Source organism: Culex quinquefasciatus, chromosome 2, assembly GCF_015732765.1.
Source record: "Culex quinquefasciatus strain JHB chromosome 2, VPISU_Cqui_1.0_pri_paternal, whole genome shotgun sequence".
NCBI lineage: Eukaryota > Metazoa > Arthropoda > Insecta > Diptera > Culicidae > Culex > Culex quinquefasciatus.
The window spans coordinates 182,521,065-182,544,708 of record NC_051862.1 but is presented as its reverse complement, the minus strand read 5'-3'; the positions used below and the strand labels follow the sequence as shown (position 1 = coordinate 182,544,708).

Below are 23,644 nucleotides of genomic sequence, written 5' to 3'. Positions count from 1 at the left end.
TGTTGATACTTTGTGCTGTAAGTCCACAAACTTTGTAATCAAATTTAATTGTGTAGTATTAACCCTCTACAACTCAGTTCGCCAAACCAATTTTTGATCTTCAAAATTATGCTAAAATTTAGAAAATTAAGGATTTGTTATTGTTTATGAGAATTTGCCAATGTTAAAGAAAATGACATTTTTTCAGGGGTCAACATTGACTTACTATCACTTTCTTTATTTTATGTAAAAATAAGTATGCTGCCATTTTTGTTATGTCCAATACAGACGCATTTTATATTAATTTAATTATTTAATAAAGGCAAGCATATAAAAGTGACATAAAACTTGAAAAAACTATTGGAATGAATGGTTGATTAGGTAAAAGGTAACAAGTCAAAAACAGATTTTTTTTTCTAAAATTACCTCCAATAGAAAAATAAAAAAACCGTAAAAATCGTTCATTACAACATTGACGGCATATTTTAATTAGGTAAACTGTACTGTCAGTCTAAATCCTCGTATTTAACCCTCAATTGCCGTATTTTGATCCAAATTACTAATTTGGGAGGCCATTTCAAATACCTTTTATTCCGCGATTCTCTTGTTAAAAGTTTGTTAAAGGTTTAATCTTGGGACTTATATGGGAACAAGTGACAAAACGTCGTGATCTTCTCACTTTTTGAGTTTTCACAACAACAAAAACTCTCTGAAAAATTGAAAAATTCTTCGGCAGTTGTGTAGTATGTACATCATTTTTACCAAAATACTTTGCCAACAAAATTGTTATTCGATCTGAAATATTTTGTCTCATAATACAGACGTTTATTTATCAGTCTGAAGAAATTAAGGCAGGGAAAATTACACATTTTTAGCCGATTAAGAGGGCTGACCCATTTTCCAGCATCATTACTTTGTCCTCAGTACGTCAAACTATAATATCCGCAACTGTCTTACTTATAAGTACGTCAAACTATAATATCCGCAACTGTCTTACTTATAAGCTATCTATAAAAGTAGTCAAATATTAGTTCACTCACCTATCTTCCATCCGTGGCCTCCGTCCCTGCACCGCGTACACCGCACTCGTGCTCCTTTTATCGTCCCAGCTGTGCTTCTCAGCCGCCGAGGTCAGCAACGCCAGCTTGCCGGACCGCGTAGCCCCGCGGGTCAGCCCCAGCCCGCTGCTGATCTTGCCGATGAACCCGCGGCTCCATACCTCGCTCGCTTGAAGATAGAGCACAAACACAAAGATCAACAGACCGGCCACCAGCACCTCCGGCTTCAACAGGTACACCCGCATCACCTTCCAGACGTAGCCAACCGAGCTGTTTAGCGGCGATACGCCGACTGCGAACTTGGACAGCAGTTTCATGTGCGACTTGAAGAAGGTCTGATACAGAATCTTATCTTCCAGCTCGTCTTCCATGCCCGCGGACGAGGGGGAGGACGCGGCGGCGGTGGCGGACGAGATTGCCGCCGTTTTGCGAGACTTTGATTAAGCTATCAAAGCGGTTGCGGTAGGGGAATTGTATGCGGTGTCGATCGAGGTCGAGGAAACTGGTCAAGTGTTTTTCCCTTTAAAACTAAAGCAGGAAAGCAAAACACTCACACGACGGTCGATGGTGGCAACGGGACCATAATACCAACAACGAGTTATACCCGAGAGAGTTTCGTACGCTGTGCGAACGAACGTGTGCCAAGCAGCTGAGCCGTCTTCGCGGACGCTGCTGGCGCGCAATCAGCAGAGTACCGTGAACCAGATTTTTTGCTCTCTACACTTTCGTTTTTCGAAAATAGACTTAAAACACGCAAAAGCGGTGGTATTCTAGGCGGCGAATTTGCGACAAATCCGCACTTGTCACACCGTCCTGAAGAAGACGAGGCGACGACGACGAGGTGACGACCCGCAAAGGTGGCAGGAACCAGTTCTGCGAAGCCTACGCAGTGCAAGGTCTCCAGGTCCAGCTCTTCCAGTTGCTTCTTCTTCTGCTGCTGCCGTAGCCGTCCGTATCGAATGCGGAAATGCTTTGAATCGCTGCGTAAACGCGCCTTAATTCCGATGCCAGGATTTGCGATGACGGAACGCGACTCGCGCGGGTTCGGTAAATATTGTACAAAGACCGCGTATTACATCCGCGGAAAATCCTCCTGATACGCGGAATATCTGCGGCCCGCGGCGCACTACAAACTTACACTACTCTCGACCGCACAGCAATTGCCCATGACAGCTGCTCTAAGCTCTCTGCTTTCTTCACGGATAGACTGAACAGGGCTTTGTGAGATGTACGGCGGTAGACGTAGCAGCAGGTAGAGGGTATAGCGAGGTAGAAGTGAATGAAGGGTGGTATGCGGTATTGCTGTGTTTGGTTCTCTAGCTGTAGAGGAGGGTTTTGAAGTCTCTCGCGCTATTTGAGGCGTACGTACGTCAAGCATGGCGTACTGGCGAGGGATGGAACGATGCCAGCGAGCGAAAAGATCGAGAAAAGTATCGAAGCCGAAACGAGAGTGAAGTGCGGGTTTGAAATGACCGTTTGAGCATTCGTGAATTTCGATTGAATTTCAGAGTAATTTATGCTCAAATCCATCAAATACACTACACTGAAATGAACTTTGACATTGCTTCCAAAATGTGCTTCATCGCTGAAAAAAAAAATCTATCAAAATTTAAATTTAATGCAAACCGATGATTGTCCAGTCTGTGTGGATGAATCAATCGGACCGCACAGCGGACTCACAATACGGAGGCCGCTGGTTCGATTCCCATAACTGGGCCTAGAATTCTAAAGGTAAATATCGATATGGGTCGATCTACGCAAACTCCCACAGTAGTAAAACCGACCTCTCTACGATTTATGTGAAACTCTGTCCTAACGGGTAATGTTGGTTCCCAACCAAGAAGTCCCTTTTTCGATATCTCGTGATGGAGGGGAGGTACGACCCCTTTTATTTTTGAACATTCGCAAAAATACGTGTTTTTCAATAATTCGCAACCTGAAATGATGATAATTTGGAAATTTGGTGTCAAAGAAACTTTAATGTAAAAATTGATAGCCCGATTTGATTAGATTCTCTAAATAAAAAAGATGTACATTTAATGGAATAAATAGTAAATAGTTTTAAAAACTTCTACCATTTTTCGTTACTCAACTGTAAAAAAGATCGGTTTTATGAGAATTTTTTTATACTTTTCAAATCTACAATAACTCAGAAGATTGATTGAAGATTGTGATTGTTTCATTTAGAACAAAAAAATTCATTGTGAAATTTCATGTAAATAGCAAATAAAAAAAAACATACAAGTTGAAATTACAAGCTATGGTTTTATCAATTGAATGAAAGAATTGTTTTAAAATGCATTTTACACCAGCCTAGATGTTTTGCAATCTTTAGTTTTCAAAATATCAAAGTATTTGAGATGTTTATATATATACACAGAAAAAAATATGTAAATTTACACAGCACGTAATTACTGTTTCTTATGTAAACTCACTCAATGTAATATTGAAATATGATGTAAAGAGTAAAAAGTCATGGAAATTACTCCAATGTAAATCTAAATCTAATGTAAATCATGAATCTAATGGAAACGTTGAGCATGGAAACTCAAATCTGATGAATTTCTACCCGTGTTCAGCTTCCTGTAAATTCCTATTTAATGTAAATCATATATCCAATGTATTTCTGCCAAACGTTGACTTCAAAACTACCCGAACTAAAAATAGTAATATTTGGATCTCTTTCTATCGCTCTCATACTTCGCTGACCCACTGCTTGAGCCTCGACCTGAACAAGTTGATGCTTTAGCCGCTCGTTTATAAAATGCGAAGATGGCTCAGTCGGCAGCGGGTAGCAGCAGTAACACCGAACATTCTACCCGTCGTTCGTTCGATTCCAGTCCGGCGTTATTAAACTTGGCCTTCTACGAGAAAGCGTCCCCTACCTGTGAAACAACTTTTTTTAAATCCGAATTTCCTTTTGCTGCCCGCTTCAATTATTTTAAAATAGAACATAGGCCACACCCTTTTCCTACTGCAATCCAAGTCGAGCTTCTCATTCCCATTGGCCAATCAGAATTAGTGGATTTGAACTAATGTAAATTCCAAAAGTAATGTAAATTCCAAAACTAATGTAAATTTTCAAAACTGATGTAAATTTCCAATGAATGTGATGTCAATTTCCAATGAACCTAATGTAAATATACATCATTTATCATGATACCTTTTGGTACATGATAAATAATGTAAATTTACAGAAATATTTTTTTCTGTGTACAGCAATGGAGCACTTCCATTCGAGCAATTTTTGCTTTTTTTCTACAATGTATTCCTTATGGGAGAACAGTCATTTCTACCACTCGAATCCGGTGCTCCATTCCTCACGAAAACAGTATGATTTGTAATTGAAATACGCAACTTTTGGTACCCTAACATGAAATTTTCAAGTTATCGTAGTTTTAGTGAAACAAGTAAATTTTTCCCGTTTTCCTCATTTTCCCATTTTTTCACGTGGCGCGTCGAAAACCCCAGTTTTTATTTTCAAAAAATCATATCTCAGAGTATTGAAAACATAACTTCACCATTTTTTGCTATATTATGTAAAATTTTCAGACATAGGCTCTTCGGTCCCGAGACCTTCAAAACAGCATTATAAGTTTTCATCCGACCTTTTCAAATGTTAAGCTAGATTTTTCAAACTTTTTACAATTTTTCTCAAATAGCTTATCGCTAAAAAAAACTAATCACCTTTCTTTTGCGTCTAAAACAGTTAAAATTAGATGAAATGGCGCGGAGGTATGATTTTTTGAAAAAAGTTGTTTTTGCGAAAATCGATGAAAATGGCAATTTTTTGGACCACCCTAACACGATGTTGGTCACCTTAATGGCCAAATAAAAAAAAATAAGGGTCTAATTATTTCGGCCAAGGAATCCCCAGAAAATTTTTGAGCTCGATCGGAGAACTTTTTTTTCGAATCATGCTCGTGGACAGGGATGGAATAATCGCAAAAAAAATTAATTTCGCTTGCGAACTTTCTTCACCCGCGAAAGAGAGAGGATGCAAATCACGCAAAAGAAAATCGCTCCCGAAATTCTCCAAGAAAATCAATGTGCTGATGAATTTTTGTGAATTTCCTTGTCAGCACCACTCAAAAATATTTATTTCTCTTTGTTTACACTCATTGCCCATCTACAAAATGTGACAGGTTATTTTCCGGCGTGTGACGTTAAACTCGCAAGTGTAGTAATGTTCCGCCGAATAATCAAGATGATGATTTTTTAAATTCTTTTCACCGATCTTTCGTGCGCGAGAGAGGAGAGACATGCTCCCTTCGGATTTTTTCTCTTGATCAGTCTGGACCTGAAACCTGATTTTTTCTGTTACATTCTTATTTGAATTCCATATCAACTGTAACGGGAACTGGAGGCAGGAATCCAGACAGTTAATTCCAAATTATATGAGTCCAGAACTTCCTCGTTGGAAGCAGATGGGGAATCAAACCCAGGACCATTTGCTTATAAAGCGGACATCGTAACCATTCAGCCATGACCGCTCCTGAAGCTTCTGCTATTAGCGTTGGCATACACAGAAAAAAATATTTCTGTAAATTTACATTATTTATCATGTACCAAAAGGTATCATGATAAATGATGTATATTTCCATTAGATCCATTGGAAATTTACATTAGATTCATTGGAAATTTACATTAGTTTTGAAAATTTACATTTGTTTTGGAATTTACATTAGTTTTGGAATTTACATTATTTCAAATCAACTAATTCTGATTGGCCAATGGGAATGAGAAGCTCGACTTGGATTGCAGTAGGAAAAGGGTGTGGCCTATGTTCTATTTTGAAATTATTGAAGCGGGCAGCAAAAGGAAATTCTGATTCTAAAAAGTTGTTTCACAGGTAGGGGACGCTTTCTCGTCGACGGCCAAGTGGAATAACGCTGGACTGGAATCGAACAGACGACGGGTAGGATGCTCGGTGTTACTGCTGCTACCCGTTGCCGACTGAGCCATCTTCGCATTTTATAATCGAGCGGCTAAAGCATCAACTTGTTCAGGTCGAGGCACAGGCAGTGAGCCAGCGAAGTATGAGAGCGATAGAAAGAGAACCAAACATAACTATTTTTAGATCGGGTAGTTTTGAAGTCAACGTTTGGCAGAAATACATTGGATATATGATTTACATTAAATAGGAAATTACAGGAAGCCGAACGCGGGTAGAAATTCATCAGATTTGAGTTTCCATGCTCAACGTTTCCATTAGATTCATGATTTACATTAGATTTAGATTTACATCGGAGTAATTTCCATTACTTTTTGCTCATTACATCATATTTCAACATTACATTGAGTGAGTTTACATAAGAAACAGCAATTACGTGCTGTGTAAATTTACATATTTTTTTCTGTGTATTTAAACTCAGAAAACTAAAATAAAAAATTGAAAAAAAAAACTTGATTCAATTCCCAGTGGTTGAATACCATCCGTCCCCATAATAATCAGTCAATGGAGGTGCATGGTTAATCGAACCAATCTATACTACATCATCGAGAAATCTATACTACAACATCCCTCAATTTCCACCCCTACAGCATCCCTTCGGCAGATCAATTTCCTCCCCGCGGGGTTTGTTTACAAACAAACTGTCCCGTTGTCGTCGTTCGTAAACTGATCCCAAGATCAGGTTGCAGCACGATCCTCACTTTTTGTCGTAAACAAACCACTTCCTCAGCGCGAGAGAGTCACCTTCCATCTTCGCCCATGTATTGGTTGATGATCTCATGAACACACCACACACTATCATGCTTCGCCACGAATGAATTCATTCAACTCACGTGGTGCGCATGTTGAATGAATCCGCCGCTGGATGAAAGCAAAACAAAACTCGCACTTTTTCGGGGTGGTTATTGCGGGCACACACAAACACCTCGTTGAGATTGGTATTGGTGTCGTCGGGGGCGCCGTCGCCACCGCCGCTCCATAGATCGGCCGTCTCCATACAACATAATAATGTGCGGGCAGTTCACTCGCAGGGTCGGATTGTATTGGACGTCGCCGCGGTCGTCACGGACTTTTTTTTTCGCTCACTCTGTCTTATTGTTCTAGAGATTTTCATTGTTGGGAGTTCGTTGTGAGCAGGACGTGCATTGACGCGTTGGGGTCGATTTGCGATCGCTTGGTTCGGGGGGAGCCTGCAGGATGGGATATTCGCGAATCAAAGTGGATTTTCGGGCGTTTCTGTTGAAATATTGGTGAAACGAGTGAAATTTACTGAATAATTTACGTGCGATTGTGAGTGTGTGTGTGTCGGTGAAGTGTGTCTGGTGCATCTCATCTGGTCAGATCCAGTCAAAAATTCTTTCTTCTCGTGTGTCTCGTTCGCGTACGGAGTTCATCGAGAGGATTCGCCAGGCAGGCCGTTACTCCTGGGTTTATGCAACCCACCAACCTACACATAGGAAGAATCCTTCTTGAGGATGTATTGGTGTTCCAGATGCTCCTGTTTTGTTGATAGTGGGTGATGTGTGATGATGCATAACAACCAGTTGTGGGGTGTTTGTCTAGAAGAGTGTACGGTGAAGTCCTGCGGGATAAAAAAGGATATCCGCTCCTGACACTGTCAGGAATCCCAACCTTTCTGCACGAAGAAGAGTAATGAGGATGCTGCAGTGGTCCAGCCGGTGAAACGAAAAGTGAAAAGGCCTTGAATCTGGCCCCTGGCCAGACGACCAGAAGGGCAACCTAGCGATACCAGCTTTCACATGTCGTTACGAAAGTGATCAATCAGAAAAGTGGTGATAATTAAAAAACCAACGCAGAAGAAGAGTATAGTGGACGCGATGACAGAAAGAAAGTTTACCCGAGGGTTGAACAAGCCCGGGATGGCCGCCCAGCTGAGGGAGAACATCTCGCAGGTTGTACGTGAATCTGCTTCACTTGTATGTATTTTTTTGTTATTTCTCAACTCTTGGTTTGCCACTTCTGATTTCTTCTTTTGCTGAAAATTGTTGATTTCGGGGTGTGGGTTTCATCATCTCTCGCGCTTCGCGTTATTGAATTATTATCAGTTTTTTTTCTGCTCTGCAACAAATGGAGCGTACTTGGTTCATATTTTTTCCGGTATTTTTCCTCCCATTCCAAGCTGTTTTTAAAACAACACCAGGCGAGTGATTTATTTTAAAACTCCTTTCGCTGTGTGCATTTATTCATCGGGAGAAATTGTTATCGCGCGGGAATGGCACCAGTGTGCAGCGAGGAATTTGCACAATCGGAATCGGTTGGCTTACATCAAGGGTGCAGCAATTTATACTTGAAACGACTTCCTCTTGATAGTGCATAATTCTGCTTATATGACTAATTGGACTTGGGATTGTCCAAATAAACGACCTTTGATCAATAATGTGTGATTGGGTTGATTGTTTATTTAATTTTGAATGAGTCCCGGATGACTTTTTTACAGTCATGTTTTTGAAATTTTCGATGTTAATATTGTTTTCAATTTTACATAATTAATATTATTTATGTTACATATATATTACATTATATGGGTCGTATCTGATCAAATAATTCAAATAAACTAAGAATTATTTGATCAAATACGACTCAGAACTCGACGGGTTAAATAAACATTCATTCATTTATTAGAAAACGCAAAGCATATAAATTTTCCATAAGAAAATCTCTGACATTTTTTTCTGAAATAGTGTAAAAAAAATCTACGTCATTTGTGCACGCCCTTTTTTATATTCAACGTCCTATGCAAGTTCGACATTTTTTCCAAACATTACAAAAGCGTGCTTTTAGTCCTTTTTAATCAATATGATATCTATAATTATAATTTCGATTACATATGAAATTGCTTCAATCGAGTAAGATCGTGAGTTCCCTTGGCTCAAATAATTAGACCTGGTTTTTGTTTGTTTGAGGTGGTCTAAAAAAATGTCAAAATCAGAATTTTTTTATTAAAATGGGGGAAATATACTCTTTCTTGGCCCATTTCTATCATCGGTTCATATATTTAACTATTTAAAAGTAATAGCTCAAATGAAAGAGAGCAAGAAACTCCCTATTGTTTATGTAACTGAAAATGTGTTTCATTAGCGGTATACTGCAAAAGTTTGATGAAAATGGGAGGTATATTTCCCCTATAATCTGAATATTGAAAATACTCCCCAAAAGTAAGAAATAAAAACTTTTTTGCATGAATTTAAAATTTCTACATTTGACTGTTATTATTATTGGTTTTATTAAAGACACTTTACCACTGCACTGCCGTTTTACGGCGATATGATGTATACGCCATTTTGGACATTTTCAATTTTATTGCACAGTCTGATAAAGAATCTTAAAAGCTACCTCCTGACGAAAGATTTTTTCAAAAAACTGCTCTGGGGCCCATTTTATTAAGCAAACAAACAATGATGTATACGCCAATTTTACTCATCATGATGTATGTATACATTGAGAATTGATAGAAGTCAAATTCAATACTGTTTGAATGTTGATTTGAGGGTTTGGGACCAAATCAAGACTGGGCAATATTTTATTACATTATTTCGATTTGATTCTTAAGGGGACGTCCATTAGGCGTCATCCATAAAGTACGTCACGTTCTGAGGGAAGAGGGGGGTTTTGAGCAAGCGTGACGTTGTGTGTTAAAAGCATAGGAAATCGTGACAAAGGGGTGGAGTAAATTTTGGCTGATTTTAATGTGACGTACTTAATGGATGACACCTTATCCACATCCACGTAGACACTTTTTTGAAAATTCTAGACCCACCCACCTCTCTTGCGGACAATTGTTCATGCAAAAAATGTGTTTATGGAGCGTAGACAATCGCTAAGGGAACGTTCTTTTATTACGTAACGCAAAAAATCGGATTTTAGACCCCCCCCCTCGTAACAAAATTTCCATACAAATTTTAAAAATTTTGTATGGAGCGTAACACGGCCTCCGAACCCCCTCCCCAACTGCGTTACGTAATAAAAGAACGCTCCCTAATACCCTCCCCCCCTTAAAGTATCCACGTGGACAATGCATTACGGGATCCGCACAGCTATCAAAATAACTGGCACAAATAATAAAGCCAGCTTTGATCGAGCAATGTATACATACATCATTGGGCAGGAAAAGTAATGATTTTTTATTGCTATTTTTTCGGCCAAATGATGTTTGTGGTTTAAAATCGTAGAGAATAGGAAAAAACAAGAAATTTTGTAGGGGCCACATTTTTATTGTACTTTTTAACAGTTTCTACAGAGCAGACCTTAAATTAGTCATTTTAAATAGAAACGAGAAATGATTTGGGAACGAAGCTTGATTTGGCGTCGGAGCCAAAAGCAAATCCTATACCTTTCTTTAGTAAGAAAGGCAAAAAAGAAACAAAAACAGAAAATCGTGTCTACAGCAAAATCGCCTCAATGGCGTATACATCATATCGCCGTAAAACGGCAGTGCAGTGGACAATTGATTATGTTCGTCACAAATTTACCATTGGGTAATTCTCCGCCAACTCACACAGCAGTTGCTCCGACCCCTCTTCGATTTGCGTGAAACTTTGTCCTAAGGAGTAACTTTTGTCCCTGATCACGAATCTGAGGTCCGTTATTTGATATCTCGTGACGGAGGGGCGGTACGACCCCTTTAATTTTTGAACATTCGAAAAAAGAGGTGTTTTTCAATAATTTGCAGCCTGAAACGGTAATGAGATAGAAATTTGGTGCCAAAGGGACTTTTATGTAAAATTAGACGGCCGATTTGATGGCGTACTCAGAATTCCGGAAAACGTATTTTTCATCGAAAAAACACTAAAAAAGTTTTAAAAATTCTTTCCATTACTCAACTGTAAAAATTTTTGGAACATGTCATTTTATGGGAAATTTAATGTACTTTTCGAATCTACATTAACCCAGAAGGGTAATTTTTTCATTTAGAATGAAATTTTTCATTTTAAAATTTCGTGTTTTTTCTAACTTTGCAGGGTTATTTTTTAGAGTGTAACAATGTTTTACAAAGTTGTAAAGCAGACAATTACATAAGGGGTATACTTATAAACTTCACGAGTTATTGCGATTTACGAAAAAACGTTACTCAATCCACCATTAGGTGGTTGGTGCCTTCCTCACATTTTGAGTGTAATCCTAGGTAATATCTGAGATCCGGCCTCCAAAAAGTTCATAATTAACACTTAAGTGCTTATAACGTTTGATAGGTTTGTCAGATCTGCAATCTACTGAACTCGTTGGAAAGGTCTTTTGATTACCTATCCAACGACAAGTCGCATAATAGATCCGGACAACGTTTTCATCGAAATATATGAGATCCGGCCACTAAAAAGTTCATAAATAACACTTAAGTGCTTATAACTTTTGATAGGGTCGTCAGATCTTCAATATAATAATTTCGTTGGAAAGGTCTTTTGGTTACCTATCCAACGACAGGTCGCATGATAGATTCGGACAGCGTTTTTGTCAAAATATCTGAGACACGGCCTCTAAAAAGTTCATAAATAACACTTAAAATCTTATAACTTTTGATAGGGTTGTCAGATCTTCAATATTTTGAACTCGTTGAAAAGTTCTTTCGAATACCTTTCTAAAAATGTATTACATGACGAGGTTTCTTACAAAAACCACCCTTTTTACAATCTTCCGGACTTTTGCTAAATTCGTTTTTTTACCATAACTTTTGAAGTACTTAACTAAACTTTATCATTTTCAATAGCGACTTATGGGACCCCAAGACGGATCAAATGAGACCAAAACGGTCCAAATCGGGTCAGCCAGTGCACTATGGGGTTTCAGGCGGCCATAAATCGAAAAACCGACATACTCTAATTATTTTTTTGGTATTTTTTTCGAAAATAAACATTCAAACTAAGAAAAATCCGGAGTTTGAAAGTTGTAGATTCAAAATTCACTGAATTGCAGACCTTCAAAGGCGAAAATGGTAAGAAAAAACATGTTTTTTGACAAAAAAATGATTATTTTCATAGTTGTACTGTGTACCTGTTTATGTTTTTTTTTCCTGCATCATTATATATATTCAGAAAGGTAATTGATTAAACTTTTCAATAAAATTTTACAAAACACACTTTTACAGGCTAAAAAAATAATAAAAATCAAAAAAGATGGATTTTTATTCAAAATTTAGTTTTTTTCAACTTTGTTAATGGAGTACTTTTTTTTGTGTGCATTTGTGCGATCTGAAAATTTTGCAGCTTAAAATTTGAACCATGTCCTAACTTGTCTCCAAATTTCAAAGTGCACTTATGTGCACTTTTTGAGCTATGCCATTTTGAACATTTTGATTCATGCAAGAAAATTAATGATTTCGCGTATACGCTTGGTTAAAATCACACTATTTACCTGCAGAGGCAGAAATGACGTACCTGCTATGTATGTTTTGAAATTGATTTGATATTCATGACTTTGTGGTACTTAGGTACGTTTAATAAAATTAGAAATTCCTATTCTAAGTATTTTACAGAAACGATTCGTCGAATATTCATATCAGTTCGTTGTTGTGTTCTTTTGAAAGTATGGATAATAATACCGTAGTGTCCCTGTACGATATAACGAAGCACTATTCTGAAAACGTGAGAACTGCTTTCGAGTATATTTGTAAGAATTACAACATTGCAGAACCGTCGCATGATCAACTCAGGGAAAAACCACAGAGGAAAAACTACGCATGTTGTTCTGTAGCTTCAAAACGAGGTATACAAAAGCCCATAGAAGAAGTTCATATTTTAAGTAATCTAACGACAATCGGTTACATAGTGATTTTGATTTAGAAGAATTTATCGTGGAAAACGTGAATTTTGCAAGTGGATCAACAAAAAACGTGGATGAGAATCCATACAATGTTCCATAAAATAAACCGTCTAAAATTCTAAAACACCGCAAAAATCAAATTTTAATTGGAGGGGGAGGGGGTCTTCGAAGAGAGGTGGATTTTAACTCAAGAAGAAGGGGAGGGAGATTGAACGTAAATCAGAAACTTTAACAAATAGACAGACCAAGAATATTAAAATTCACCACTTTAATGCATGTGGCCTCAAATATATGAAAAAATCGAAAATTAAACTTTTTTTTTGGAAAAATATCAAAATTTATTTGTTTTCATTATACTAAGTACAAACAACACAAAAAAATCACAAAAAAGCAAACAAATATTTTTGGCCGCTCGCTTATATGGAAATACCCCATAGTGCAGTGCCGAGAACACTCAGTGCAATTTTTTTTATCAACATCCCACCACACACACAGACATTTGCTCAAAAATTGATTCTGAGTCGATATGTATACATGAAGGTGGGTCTAGGAGGTCAAATTAAGAATTTCATTTTTCGATTGATTTTATAGCCTTTCCTCATTAAGGTGAGGAAGGCAAAAGCCTTTTAAAATTTCCAAATTTGCCAGGAGAAGAGTGTTTTAACATGCATTTTACACTAGTTCATTTTAGCAAAAATAATTGCGATACTAACATGATTCTAAACGCAGGGGAATGCATTTTAAATTGATTTCAGCTGATTGCTTTTAAATTTCCATTAAAATTTGCTCCCTGATTCTTAAGGCCAATTTTGAAAGGAGTGGAGGGGGGGGGGGGGGGGGTTACAAAAACTTTAAATTTAAATTTTTACGAGCCCAAAGATATTGTTTAAAAAAAAAGTAATTTTTGGAAGTTTTCGAAAATTTACTCAAATACAGTGGACTAATTCTCCAGCTGTCAATAAATTTTTCAGTCCCTTCAAATAGACTGCTTTGATTTTTTGTTCTATAATTTGATATCTCCCGTTCTCGACGGTCCCTTCATTATTGACAACGAGAGAGTCCACTGTAATATCCAAAGGTCATTTTAAAATTGAAATAAAAGTCAAAATAAAGTCGAAATCAAAATCGTTTTTTTCTGTAAAATAACCGATTTCCATCTTATAATTTCATTTTAACATTTATTTTATTTCTGAGTTAAATGGATTTGTACAGGAAAAAAACAATGCTGGTTTGTGATTTTCGAATGACATCAATCATAAAATTTCACTCTGTGCATTTAATTACTTCTTCCAAATGGGTGTTGAATGTTAATTCACTCGTCGAGGTTTATCATGTTAAGGTATAGCGTTACACTTTCCCCCGTACCGGCAACAGTAAGTTAGTGGGGTCGACCCCACTTGTTGGGTTGGGTCGGAAAAGTAGCACTCACTTCATTTTCTCCACTCCATTATCTCGCCATTAATTTGCTTAACATTAAAGTACAGGCAAAAACAGCAACGGCAATCTATCATCAACTTGAGAAAACTAGCCTCACCCCAGCCGGTGCAACATTTTCCCACACAAGTCATTTTTTTTGCTCGCAAACTTTGTGACAAACTTGGGTTCACCACGGTTGAAACCAGACCTTGCTGGCCCAGTATAGAATTACATAACGCCACCACCACCCTGCCAAACTTGTGGCCAACAGTGTCCATCCTCGGGAGCTGTCCTGCTGGAGTAGCCTCGTGAAGAGCCGGGCCGAGCCAACAAGGGAAAATGCAAAGTAAACATCTGTGGAGAGCCGGAACGATGACCTAGTTCCGTGCCTCGGGCTTTTGCGAAAGTGTCCAAGCGCAGAATCGCCCACACCGGTGTGCACCACAAGTTGTCCTCTGCCCTGCTGTCCCACTGACTGTCTCCAAGTTGGTTGTTGCTGTCAACGAACTGTGGGTTGGGTGAGCTTTTTTCGTACATGGGTCGAAGGGTACTTCTGGTGGACATGGTGGATTACACTTTGAAATTGGTTTCTAAGATCATCTATTTTTTTTTACTTTTTTTTTTTTTTTGAAAAAAACAGGCGTTTTCAATTTCAAGACATAAAATGGTTTAATAATTGCTGTATTTTGTCTGCAGTCTGAATTCTGCGCCACAAAATCCAATGTACCAAGTTCAGCCAGACAGACAAGAGAGCAGACAAACGGAACCCTTCGGCCTTACTTCCACCTGCCGCTCGGCAATACACCGGGGTCGGGGCACACACACACCCCCTCACAATACGGCGAGACCCACCCACACAATTGCTCCGTTGAAAAACGAACCGCCAACAAAAACTGCAAATTATGACGGAAAACTAGAGCACCAACAATACAGAGGGCACAGTAGAGAAAAAATTATGTTATTTTTTTTTGCATTAAAAATTACAAGAAATTTCAAGCAAAATTTTCAGAACGAAAATTTTTGTAAAAAATTTGAAATGGAAAATTAAACCAAATTTTCAAAATTTTCAATTTTGTAGCCATCTACATAATATTGTTATCTTTAAACGTTGATGATGATGACTTCCATAAGACATTATATCACAGATTCTACGGTTTTTTTTTTAAATTCTACCGAAATTTATCAGAACATTTTCTCTTTGCACTTGGGTAAATTGTTTGGGGATGAGAATTATCACATAACTTGCACTGTAGAGATGGTGCTCAGTTTCTACTTGGCCCCAGGGTGGATAGTCGGATCTCGTTCTGGAGGGAAGAAATTTCGCATCGCTTGTCGAGTCCAAAGTGCACATTTACGCTTTAGCTTTAGTATATACTGCTAGAGTAAATACCTGCAAAGACGATACCGACCTGTTGTGGAGTATTTATTTTTGCCTCTCGCGATAATCGATAAAACGCGCTTTGGAGAACTTTTTGGTTAAAGATCAGAGCAAGATTTTTGCGTCAAAATGCTTAAACTCAAACATAAATAACAAAAGCTTATAATTCAAAGATTTTATAAGGACTTCAGAAAATTTACATGAAATTCCACAATTCAAACATGATAAATATTGTAAAAAATGTTGCAAATGAGTGATAGAAAAAAAAAAACAATCAACTCGACGTCGTCGTGCTATCTTGTCGCACCCACCATTTCGGCGTTTCGAGAAAAACGCGTTTTAATGTTTGATCATGGATAAACAAAAACTAGAGCACGCAATGTAAATAAAAACAAAAACGTTTTTTTTTTCAATTTGGCCCAAAATGCACGTGCGACAAGTTAGTACAACGGCGACGATCTGATAATTTCTGCGTCAAAATATCTATAGCTTGCAAGATGTCTTCTTTTGTTTTTCTTTGTCTATTCTCTTTCTATCACTCTTACTTTTTACTTTACCCTCACCGCTGAGTATTTTGTTCTCTCAGCAAACTGCTATGAAAAACGCAAGCGGGAGTAAAGAGTATTGATATTAGCGCATGAGGTTTCAGGTATGGTATTTGTAGTCGCTGAACACTTTTTACAGCCCTGATTGCAATGAAGATTTTATTAGGGTTTTAGGAAATTTACATGAAATTCCTATAATGGAATAGTGTGTGTGTGTCTTTTCTGTAGTTGTATTAGTTCTTGGAAGTCCAATAAAACCATTAAAGATTTGTTTTAGTTTTCAAGTTGATCAAAAATGTAAGCAAATCTCCAATTCCTTAATATGAATATACTTGTTCGAGCCATGCTTATCTCATACACAGGCATTCATAGGGCGTCCAAATTTCCCGGGTTTTAAAAATATTTTTGGAATCCCTGAATTTTTTTTATTTGAAACAGTCTTAAAATCTATGTTTTCATAATATTTGTTATGTTTTCAAGCCAGAATAAGCTCAATATAATAGATTGGTGATAATCTAGACTTCAATACAAACAAGGAGGACAGTATTTAGCTAGATATTTAGAAATTAAAACTGTTTTTTGTTCTTTGTCGTGCAGTGGATGTTCTATGAACTACAAATTTCAATCCAATATTATTCAAATTAATTTATTCCTTTAAAACTATACTTCTTATGTATTTTTTATATGACATGACTAAAAAGGCTTGAAAAATTTATTTGCAAATGCCTGAAAAACAAGAGGTGACATCGAATAAAGTGATGCCAGTCAATGTATAATTTTAGATAAGTTACCAACAACTTGTTTTATATAACATATATTTTACAAATTATCTTTAAATAACTACCGCCTGGCAAAAATCGGGACTACAGTCTCAATGTTTTTTTTTTCGCAATTCCGTCGTAAAACTAGGGGAACAGCATATAACTCCAGCGTGCCTCTAATGTTGCCATATAAGCACTTTGACATTCAATTACAGCTCATTAAAAGCGTTTTCAACTGAAATCGAGTGATGAATAGCTCAATAAGAAGTGAGCAAGCAAGTTTCTATCTAAAGTTTTGCAAAATTTGTTGTTTAAATAGAGAAATTCAGCAAATTGGATGGAGTTAGGAGCGAGTGCTTAAACTGCCAAACATACGAGATTTCTCCTACTTACTTTTCATGTCAATCTTGAGCGACGAAACGGCCTACTTTTCTCTACCTAAATTAACAGAATGGAAAATTCGTACCTTTCAATACCAGTGCTGTAAAGTACTGCAAAATTGAACTTTTCAGCACTTGTATTGAAAAATAACAGCTTTATTTTTTTTGAACGGTAGATTTACTTAACATAAAATTCCATTCAAAAAGCGTTTTTTTGGAATCGCAAAAAATGTTGTAAGCAGCTCGTTGCAAAACTTGATTTTTTCAGCACTCGTTGTATTTGTTCAACTCGGTAAACCTCGTTAGATAAATTTACGACTCGTTCTGAAAAAATCTTTTTTTTTTTGCAACTTGTTGCATAAACTAATATCTTTATTTCTGTTTTAACCTTAGTCAATCAAAACATTATTCAAAAAATGGCTTGAATAGCTGTCTTAATTCGTTACATTTGTCCTGATTTGCTCCAGATGCCGGTGTTTGATGAAAAATCATTCAATATGTTTTTTTTAACTATTTTTGTACAATTTTCCCTAATTAGCCAGATTAATACTGATATATGACGAATACAAATTTTAATGCTTTAAAATTTTTATCGATTACTAAGTATTCAACTGTTCATCTATTTCCACAACCAAATTTGAATTTCAAGGCCAAAATTTAATATTTTTTTCAATTTCGGGAATTCCCGGGATAAACAATTAAAAATCCCGGGATTCAGGAATTCCTGGTTTTAGAAAAATCCCGGGATTTTTGTCCCAGGAATTCCCGGGATGAACGCACTAGGCATTCAGTAGTGGAATTATGATTATGATTAAGATTGCGGTTAAAAACTGGTATTGGAAGTTTTTCGTACGATATTTTTGAACTCAATACCTTAAATAAGTCCAAATAAAGTACCCCAACGCCTCAAAAACTCACGCTTCTTTCCTGTTTTACTAAACGATTACGTCATACTTGGCATATCAACAATCGTCGTGTGAGCAAATCCTCAAGTTCTAACTCACCAGGTCCCCATAAAAACTGACGGACGACCGGCTCGGCGCGACGATGAAAGAAGTCATAACTTTCGATAAATTTACATAACAAGTTTTTTTTTGCCTAATCGACTCTAAAGGAGGGTGAGCTCGGACGAAAGGGTGTGCTGTGTGTGTTTGAAGGTTTTCAGGTTCAAGCTAAGCAGAGAGGATCATATAAACAAATATGTTGAGGTCAGGAGACTTGGGGGGAGCTACGTACGTGACGATGAATAGGAAAGAAACTCCGGCGCGGCACGATTGAGCAGATTTAGGGGAACTTAATAAAGTTGCAAACAATTGTGGAGTAAAGTGTGAATGTTATGCTTTTTTTCAAAACTGGAAAGTTTGATTGTTTTCGATTTTCTTCTAGGAATGTGCATTCCTTGGTAGTGTGGCATAATCTGAATTTAGTATGACCAAGCACGTAATACTGTTTAGCAGTATTTTCATTCGATAATTACCAAGAATCTTGTTTTTGATTAGCTACTGGGAAGTCATGTGACGATAAAAAATACTTGAATTACTCAAACAACTTATCGCAAGGTCCGTTACAAATTATGTTGAAAAGAATGAAACATTAGTTCGAACTATTGTAATTAGTTTTGGTTTGTTTCTGTTATTTAAAATGCTTTTAAAAAATATCTTACTTTCCCTTAAAAGGAATTGTCTTACGATATGTTTTCTTGCCTTCTCCAGCGCCCTTTTTATTGCAAATCATTGGGGGAAATAATCCTCAATAAGTCAAACGTTTCCATAACAGGCCATTACCAGCCACAGTGGCGACCTCCTCGTACGCGCTTCGTCCGGCAAGCCATCTGCTCAACGCTCTCTGTATACTACCACAAACTCACAGATTACAGACTGACTCGGTGTTGAGGTTGTTTGCACTGGTCAAGTGGCGCGGGAATTGGCGTACCAGAGTCACGCAAGAGGTCAACCAGCGATCTCTTCCACACTTTTCGTAACTATATATGTGCCAGAATTGGTGTTGATTTGGCTAACTTAGTTGCATGGGCTCGCAGAGCTTAGTCATATCAAAGCGTAAAGGTTTATTTTTAGAATTCTGAAGTCCCCCCTTTACCATGTTCAAGGGGTCCGGTGCTCATAGGAGGGATTGATCAATTTTAGGCATTGCATTGTACACTTAAAGTGTGCATTGTTCGACCGAGAGGAAAGAGCTCTCAATCTCAAAGTCCCTTAGATTCTTTCTTCGACAATTTTGTGCTGTTGTGCGCCGATCTGTCTTTCGAGGGAGTTATGCTCTCGGTGTCACCATATTTCTCCCAATTCAAATCTGGACAATTTTATTCTCGTTCTTTTTTCGTGGCAAATCGTCTGTATTCCTAAGTTTGACAAACTCTCTCAACAACCTGCTCTCCCGTACAACGTTAAGCCGGACGGGGAGCGTCATTGGATCATCACACTGATCTCTGCTGATCTCCGGCAACCAGGGTCCGTCCATCTGGCCCAACACATACATACGCGACGAGATCATTTCCACATGGAGCGCTTGGAGTTCTGTAGAGGCGATAAAGCGTGGTAGCTGAACGCAAACATTTACGAATGTGTATCTCAGCCCGGAATGAACCCCGGCTTCGGCACTGTATTGGTGTGCACAAGTGGGTTTTGTTTATCTTGCGATGACGAAATGTTTTCAGCACTTGCGCGCGCTCGTTCATCCGAGAGTACGCCGCGAGAGAGCAGTGCAAATATGAGGAGGGTTTTTGGGTGGAACCAGTTTGGAGTGCGAGAACATTCCGGCAAGTGTCAAAAATGTGGACCACTCGAGTATTGGGAAGGGGACTTCCTGCTTATAGTACACCCAAAACTGGGCAGCGGTTGTCCGAGAGAATAATGGCATCGAGACGAAAGAATAGTGTTATCATTTACGGACACAGAGAACACAGCTCGAGATGGTTGAAAGAATTATCCTCTCGAGGTTCATTTGCAAAAAAAGTTCATCCGTCAAAACAAAAAACCAAAAGTGTCGACTACGGGAATCGAACCGTAGACCTTTGACATACTAACCCATGGTCTTTACTGCCTCGGCCACCACAGCTTGGTGACTAAGGAGTGGTCAGATATCGATGTATGACACTTGTTGGAGATTTATTGTATCAATTAACGAATGAACTCATTTGTTATGGTGGTGTGAGTTGATAAAATTATTCTCTCGATTTTGGCTCTGAGCCCTCAATAAATTTTGAGGTAACGATTCTCTCGACTCGGAATTTTGGGTGTATGAATAAATTATATGGTTTGGCTCTGTGAGCACATTCTTGATGTGAATGGAATAGAAAACTAGAATGGAATCGATTGAGGCCAATTGGAGCATCTGACCCATTTCCCAAGATAATTTGATTTGTGTATGAAAATGAAATTTCAATCTGGGATGAGGATTGAGACAAAGAACTTAGAAATCGATAAATATTTGATGATAACATCCGAATTGATTAACCTCAACAATGTTGAGTCAACATGTTATGGTTAGTTTGGTGCAATATTTGCCCTTAAAAAAAGATTACAGGATTGTTTTAACTCAAGCTTAGATCTTAAACCCTCTACAACCCAACACCACCTATTATACACCCAAAATTCCGAGTCGAGAGAATCGTTACCTCAAAATTTATTGAGGGCTCAGAGCCAAAATCGAGAGAATAATTTTATCAACTCACACCACCATAACAAATGAGTTCATTCGTTAATTGATACAATAAATCTCCAACAAGTGTCATACATCGACATCTGACCACTCCTTAGCCACCAAGCTGTGGTGGCCGAGGCAGTAAAGACCATGGGTTAGTATGTCAAAGGTCTACGGTTCGATTCCGTAGTCGACACTTTTGGTTTTTGTTTTGACGGATGAACTTTTTTTGCAAATGAACCTCGAGAGGATAATTCTTTCACCCATCTCGAGCTGTGTTCTCTGTGTCCGTAAATGATAACACTATTCTTTCGTCTCGATGCCATTATTCTCTCGGACAACCGCTGCCCAGTTTTGGGTGTAGGTTGGCTTAGATTTGAAAATGCACCAGAATACTTTTTTCAACTAAGACCCAAATCAGTTCATCATTTCAGAAAACATAAAATCTTTTGATATTTGCAATAATTAACTTCGTCTATTGACCTCTGCTGAGTTTGCTTCCGTAACACCATAAAAGCATCCCAACGTCATCTTGTGTGGTCGGTCAATCATCCAAACCTCGTTCGCAGCTCCCCAACCAGATGCTGGTCTGTCCAGTTTTGAAGGTCTGACCATAGGCACACTGCATTCCATCGGCGAAAGTCCATTCCCTTCCGCAAGCAAGCATCGACACGATCACGAGCACTCACCGCGTATACTCTCACTATCACTTTGCACTATCCAAGTGGTTCTTCTCCTTCCTTGAGGTACAGGCCTGTAAGGTGTCATTCACCGTTCATCGCCTCGAAGCCCACGAGCTGATCAGCCGTGAAGCACCTGATCTCTCAAGTCATCAGCTGAAGAAAGTGTCACTTGACCACCTTGGAGGCCGTTGATTTGCTGGCTGATTGATAGGGCTCCATCATTAGTTTAAAGTTAAGTTAAACAGATTTCTCTCAACAAGACTTGAAACCTGATGTAATCAATCTCGAAACAAGTCGAAAGCAAACCAATTAGCTCAGACAACCTTTACATTAATTACCATACATCACGTAACTATCTCCCCAACATATCATGGAAAGTGAAGGATTATCCCCCCCCCCCCCCCTATCTATCAGGTACATCGTCAATTTGGTAAAGCTTCTTCAGCGGTGCATAAAATTAATTGCCCACCATCGAGTGAGCAGTCAGAACCGCGAGAACCTCGATTCGCCATCACACGCAGGTCCTCTCCCCGGTGGGCACAATTTTACGAGTCTATTGAAACAGCAAACTTGTACACTCTTTTTATTTTAATCAGGTTTTTCTCCCCCTGTTGATGCTCTTGAACCCAGCCAACCACCCAAAGTGAATGGGCCATTTGTGGGTACGAAATTGTGGTTAGATGATCTTTAGTTGGTTTAAGAAATAGTTTTTAATACAGTTAAACCTCGCATAAGAGCGCCTCGTATATGCAACTTTGCATATACGAGTCATTCCACCTGATTCGGTTTTGTCGCAAGAGTTGCATATGCGAGGTACAGGGCTTATGGGAATTTGGCTATATGGGAGACATGGCCTATATTGTTATAAAAAATCATCTTAACTATGCAAATTTATAGTGTTTTGGAATCGTTATGAAGTCAGCTATACAGCTACACCAAATTTACAAGGATTACGATGTTCTAGGTCATCCGAAACTTCCTCAAGTTAAGGCCTATGTGTTCACCGCCGTACAAGTATGAGGTAGCGATTGTGACTGTGGTTTTTGACCTCAGATAAAATCCATGTAGCCTCAGGGAGGTTCAGGGACTAGTCTACCGATGTGTTGTGATGTTCTGGGTCTTCTGTAGAGTCCCGGGAGTTACGACCGATGGGTCTACCGCCGTAACAAGATTGAGGTCGGAGGTTTTTGACCTCAGATCATATTCAGATAGCCTCAGGGAGGTTCAGGGACTAGTCTACTGATGTGTGGTGATGTTCTAGGTCTTCTGTAGAGTCCCGGGAGTTACGGCCGATGGGTCTACCGCCGTAACAAGATAGAGGTCAGTGGTTTTTGACCTCAGATCATATCCAGATAGCCTCAGGGAGGTTCAGGGACTAGTCTACCGATATGTGGCGATGTTCTGGGTCTTCTGTAGAGTCCCGGGAGTTACGACCGATGGGTCTACCGCCGTAACAAGATAGAAGTCAGTGGTTTTTGACCTCAGATCATATCCAGATAGCCTCAGGGAGGTTCAGGGACTAGTCTACTGATGTGTGGTGATGTTCTAAGTCTTCTGTAGAGTCCCGGGAGTAATGGCCGATGGGTCTACCGCCGTAACAAGATAGAGGTCAGTGGTTTTTGACCTCAGATCATATCCAGATAGCCTCAGGGAGGTAACTTCAACTCAAGTGTTCTCGGACACGGACACGATGTTTTCGGTCGCAGAAATTACAGATTTGTTCAAATCAAGTTCTGCAAAATTTTAGGATCATCTAGACATTCTTACAAATCACTGGAAACAAGAACGGTCCCGATTGGTTGAGTAATGTCCGAGAACCAGCGAGTTGAAGTTACCGTTCCAACTTTTTTGGGAGGCTTGGGCGTCCGTGTAAGTTGGACATGCGTTGGGCGTTCCAGTGTTAATTCAAATTTAAAAAATGATTCAAGACAAATAATGCGGAATTTACCGCTTATTGTGAAATCTTCTACTGTGAAACAGGTAATTATTTCAAAGTCACGCTTATATAGGTTCCAGCTTTTTGTTTGAAGGCTGATTTTTGAATGCTTTTACCCAC

At 38.6% G+C, this 23,644-nt stretch overlaps 2 protein-coding genes across 6 annotated transcripts in view; one reads left to right on the top strand and one right to left on the bottom strand.

Moving 5' to 3' along the window:
- LOC6041541 (protein phosphatase 1L) overlaps nt 1-23,644 on the bottom strand; it is a 41,979-nt gene that overhangs the window by 4,598 nt on the left and 13,737 nt on the right. Inside the window, exon 2 of one of the 2 annotated variants that reach the window (XM_038255033.1) lies at nt 1,020-1,206. In XM_038255033.1, the coding sequence (XP_038110961.1) occupies nt 1,020-1,206 (187 nt within the window). Of the gene's footprint in view, nt 1-1,019; nt 2,327-23,644 lie in introns of those variants that run through there. The other variant, XM_001850736.2, reaches the window with a different exon arrangement.
- The window catches only part of LOC6033224 (dedicator of cytokinesis protein 9), a 136,303-nt gene continuing 119,672 nt past the window's right edge, over nt 7,014-23,644 (top strand). For 2 of the 4 annotated variants that reach the window (XM_038255030.1, XM_038255029.1), the window contains exon 1: nt 7,014-7,928. In XM_038255030.1, coding sequence (XP_038110958.1) covers nt 7,830-7,928 — 99 coding nt within the window. In that variant the 5' untranslated portion in view covers nt 7,014-7,829. The remainder of the gene's footprint in view (nt 7,929-23,644) is intronic. The other 2 variants (XM_038255032.1, XM_038255031.1) reach the window with 2 other exon arrangements.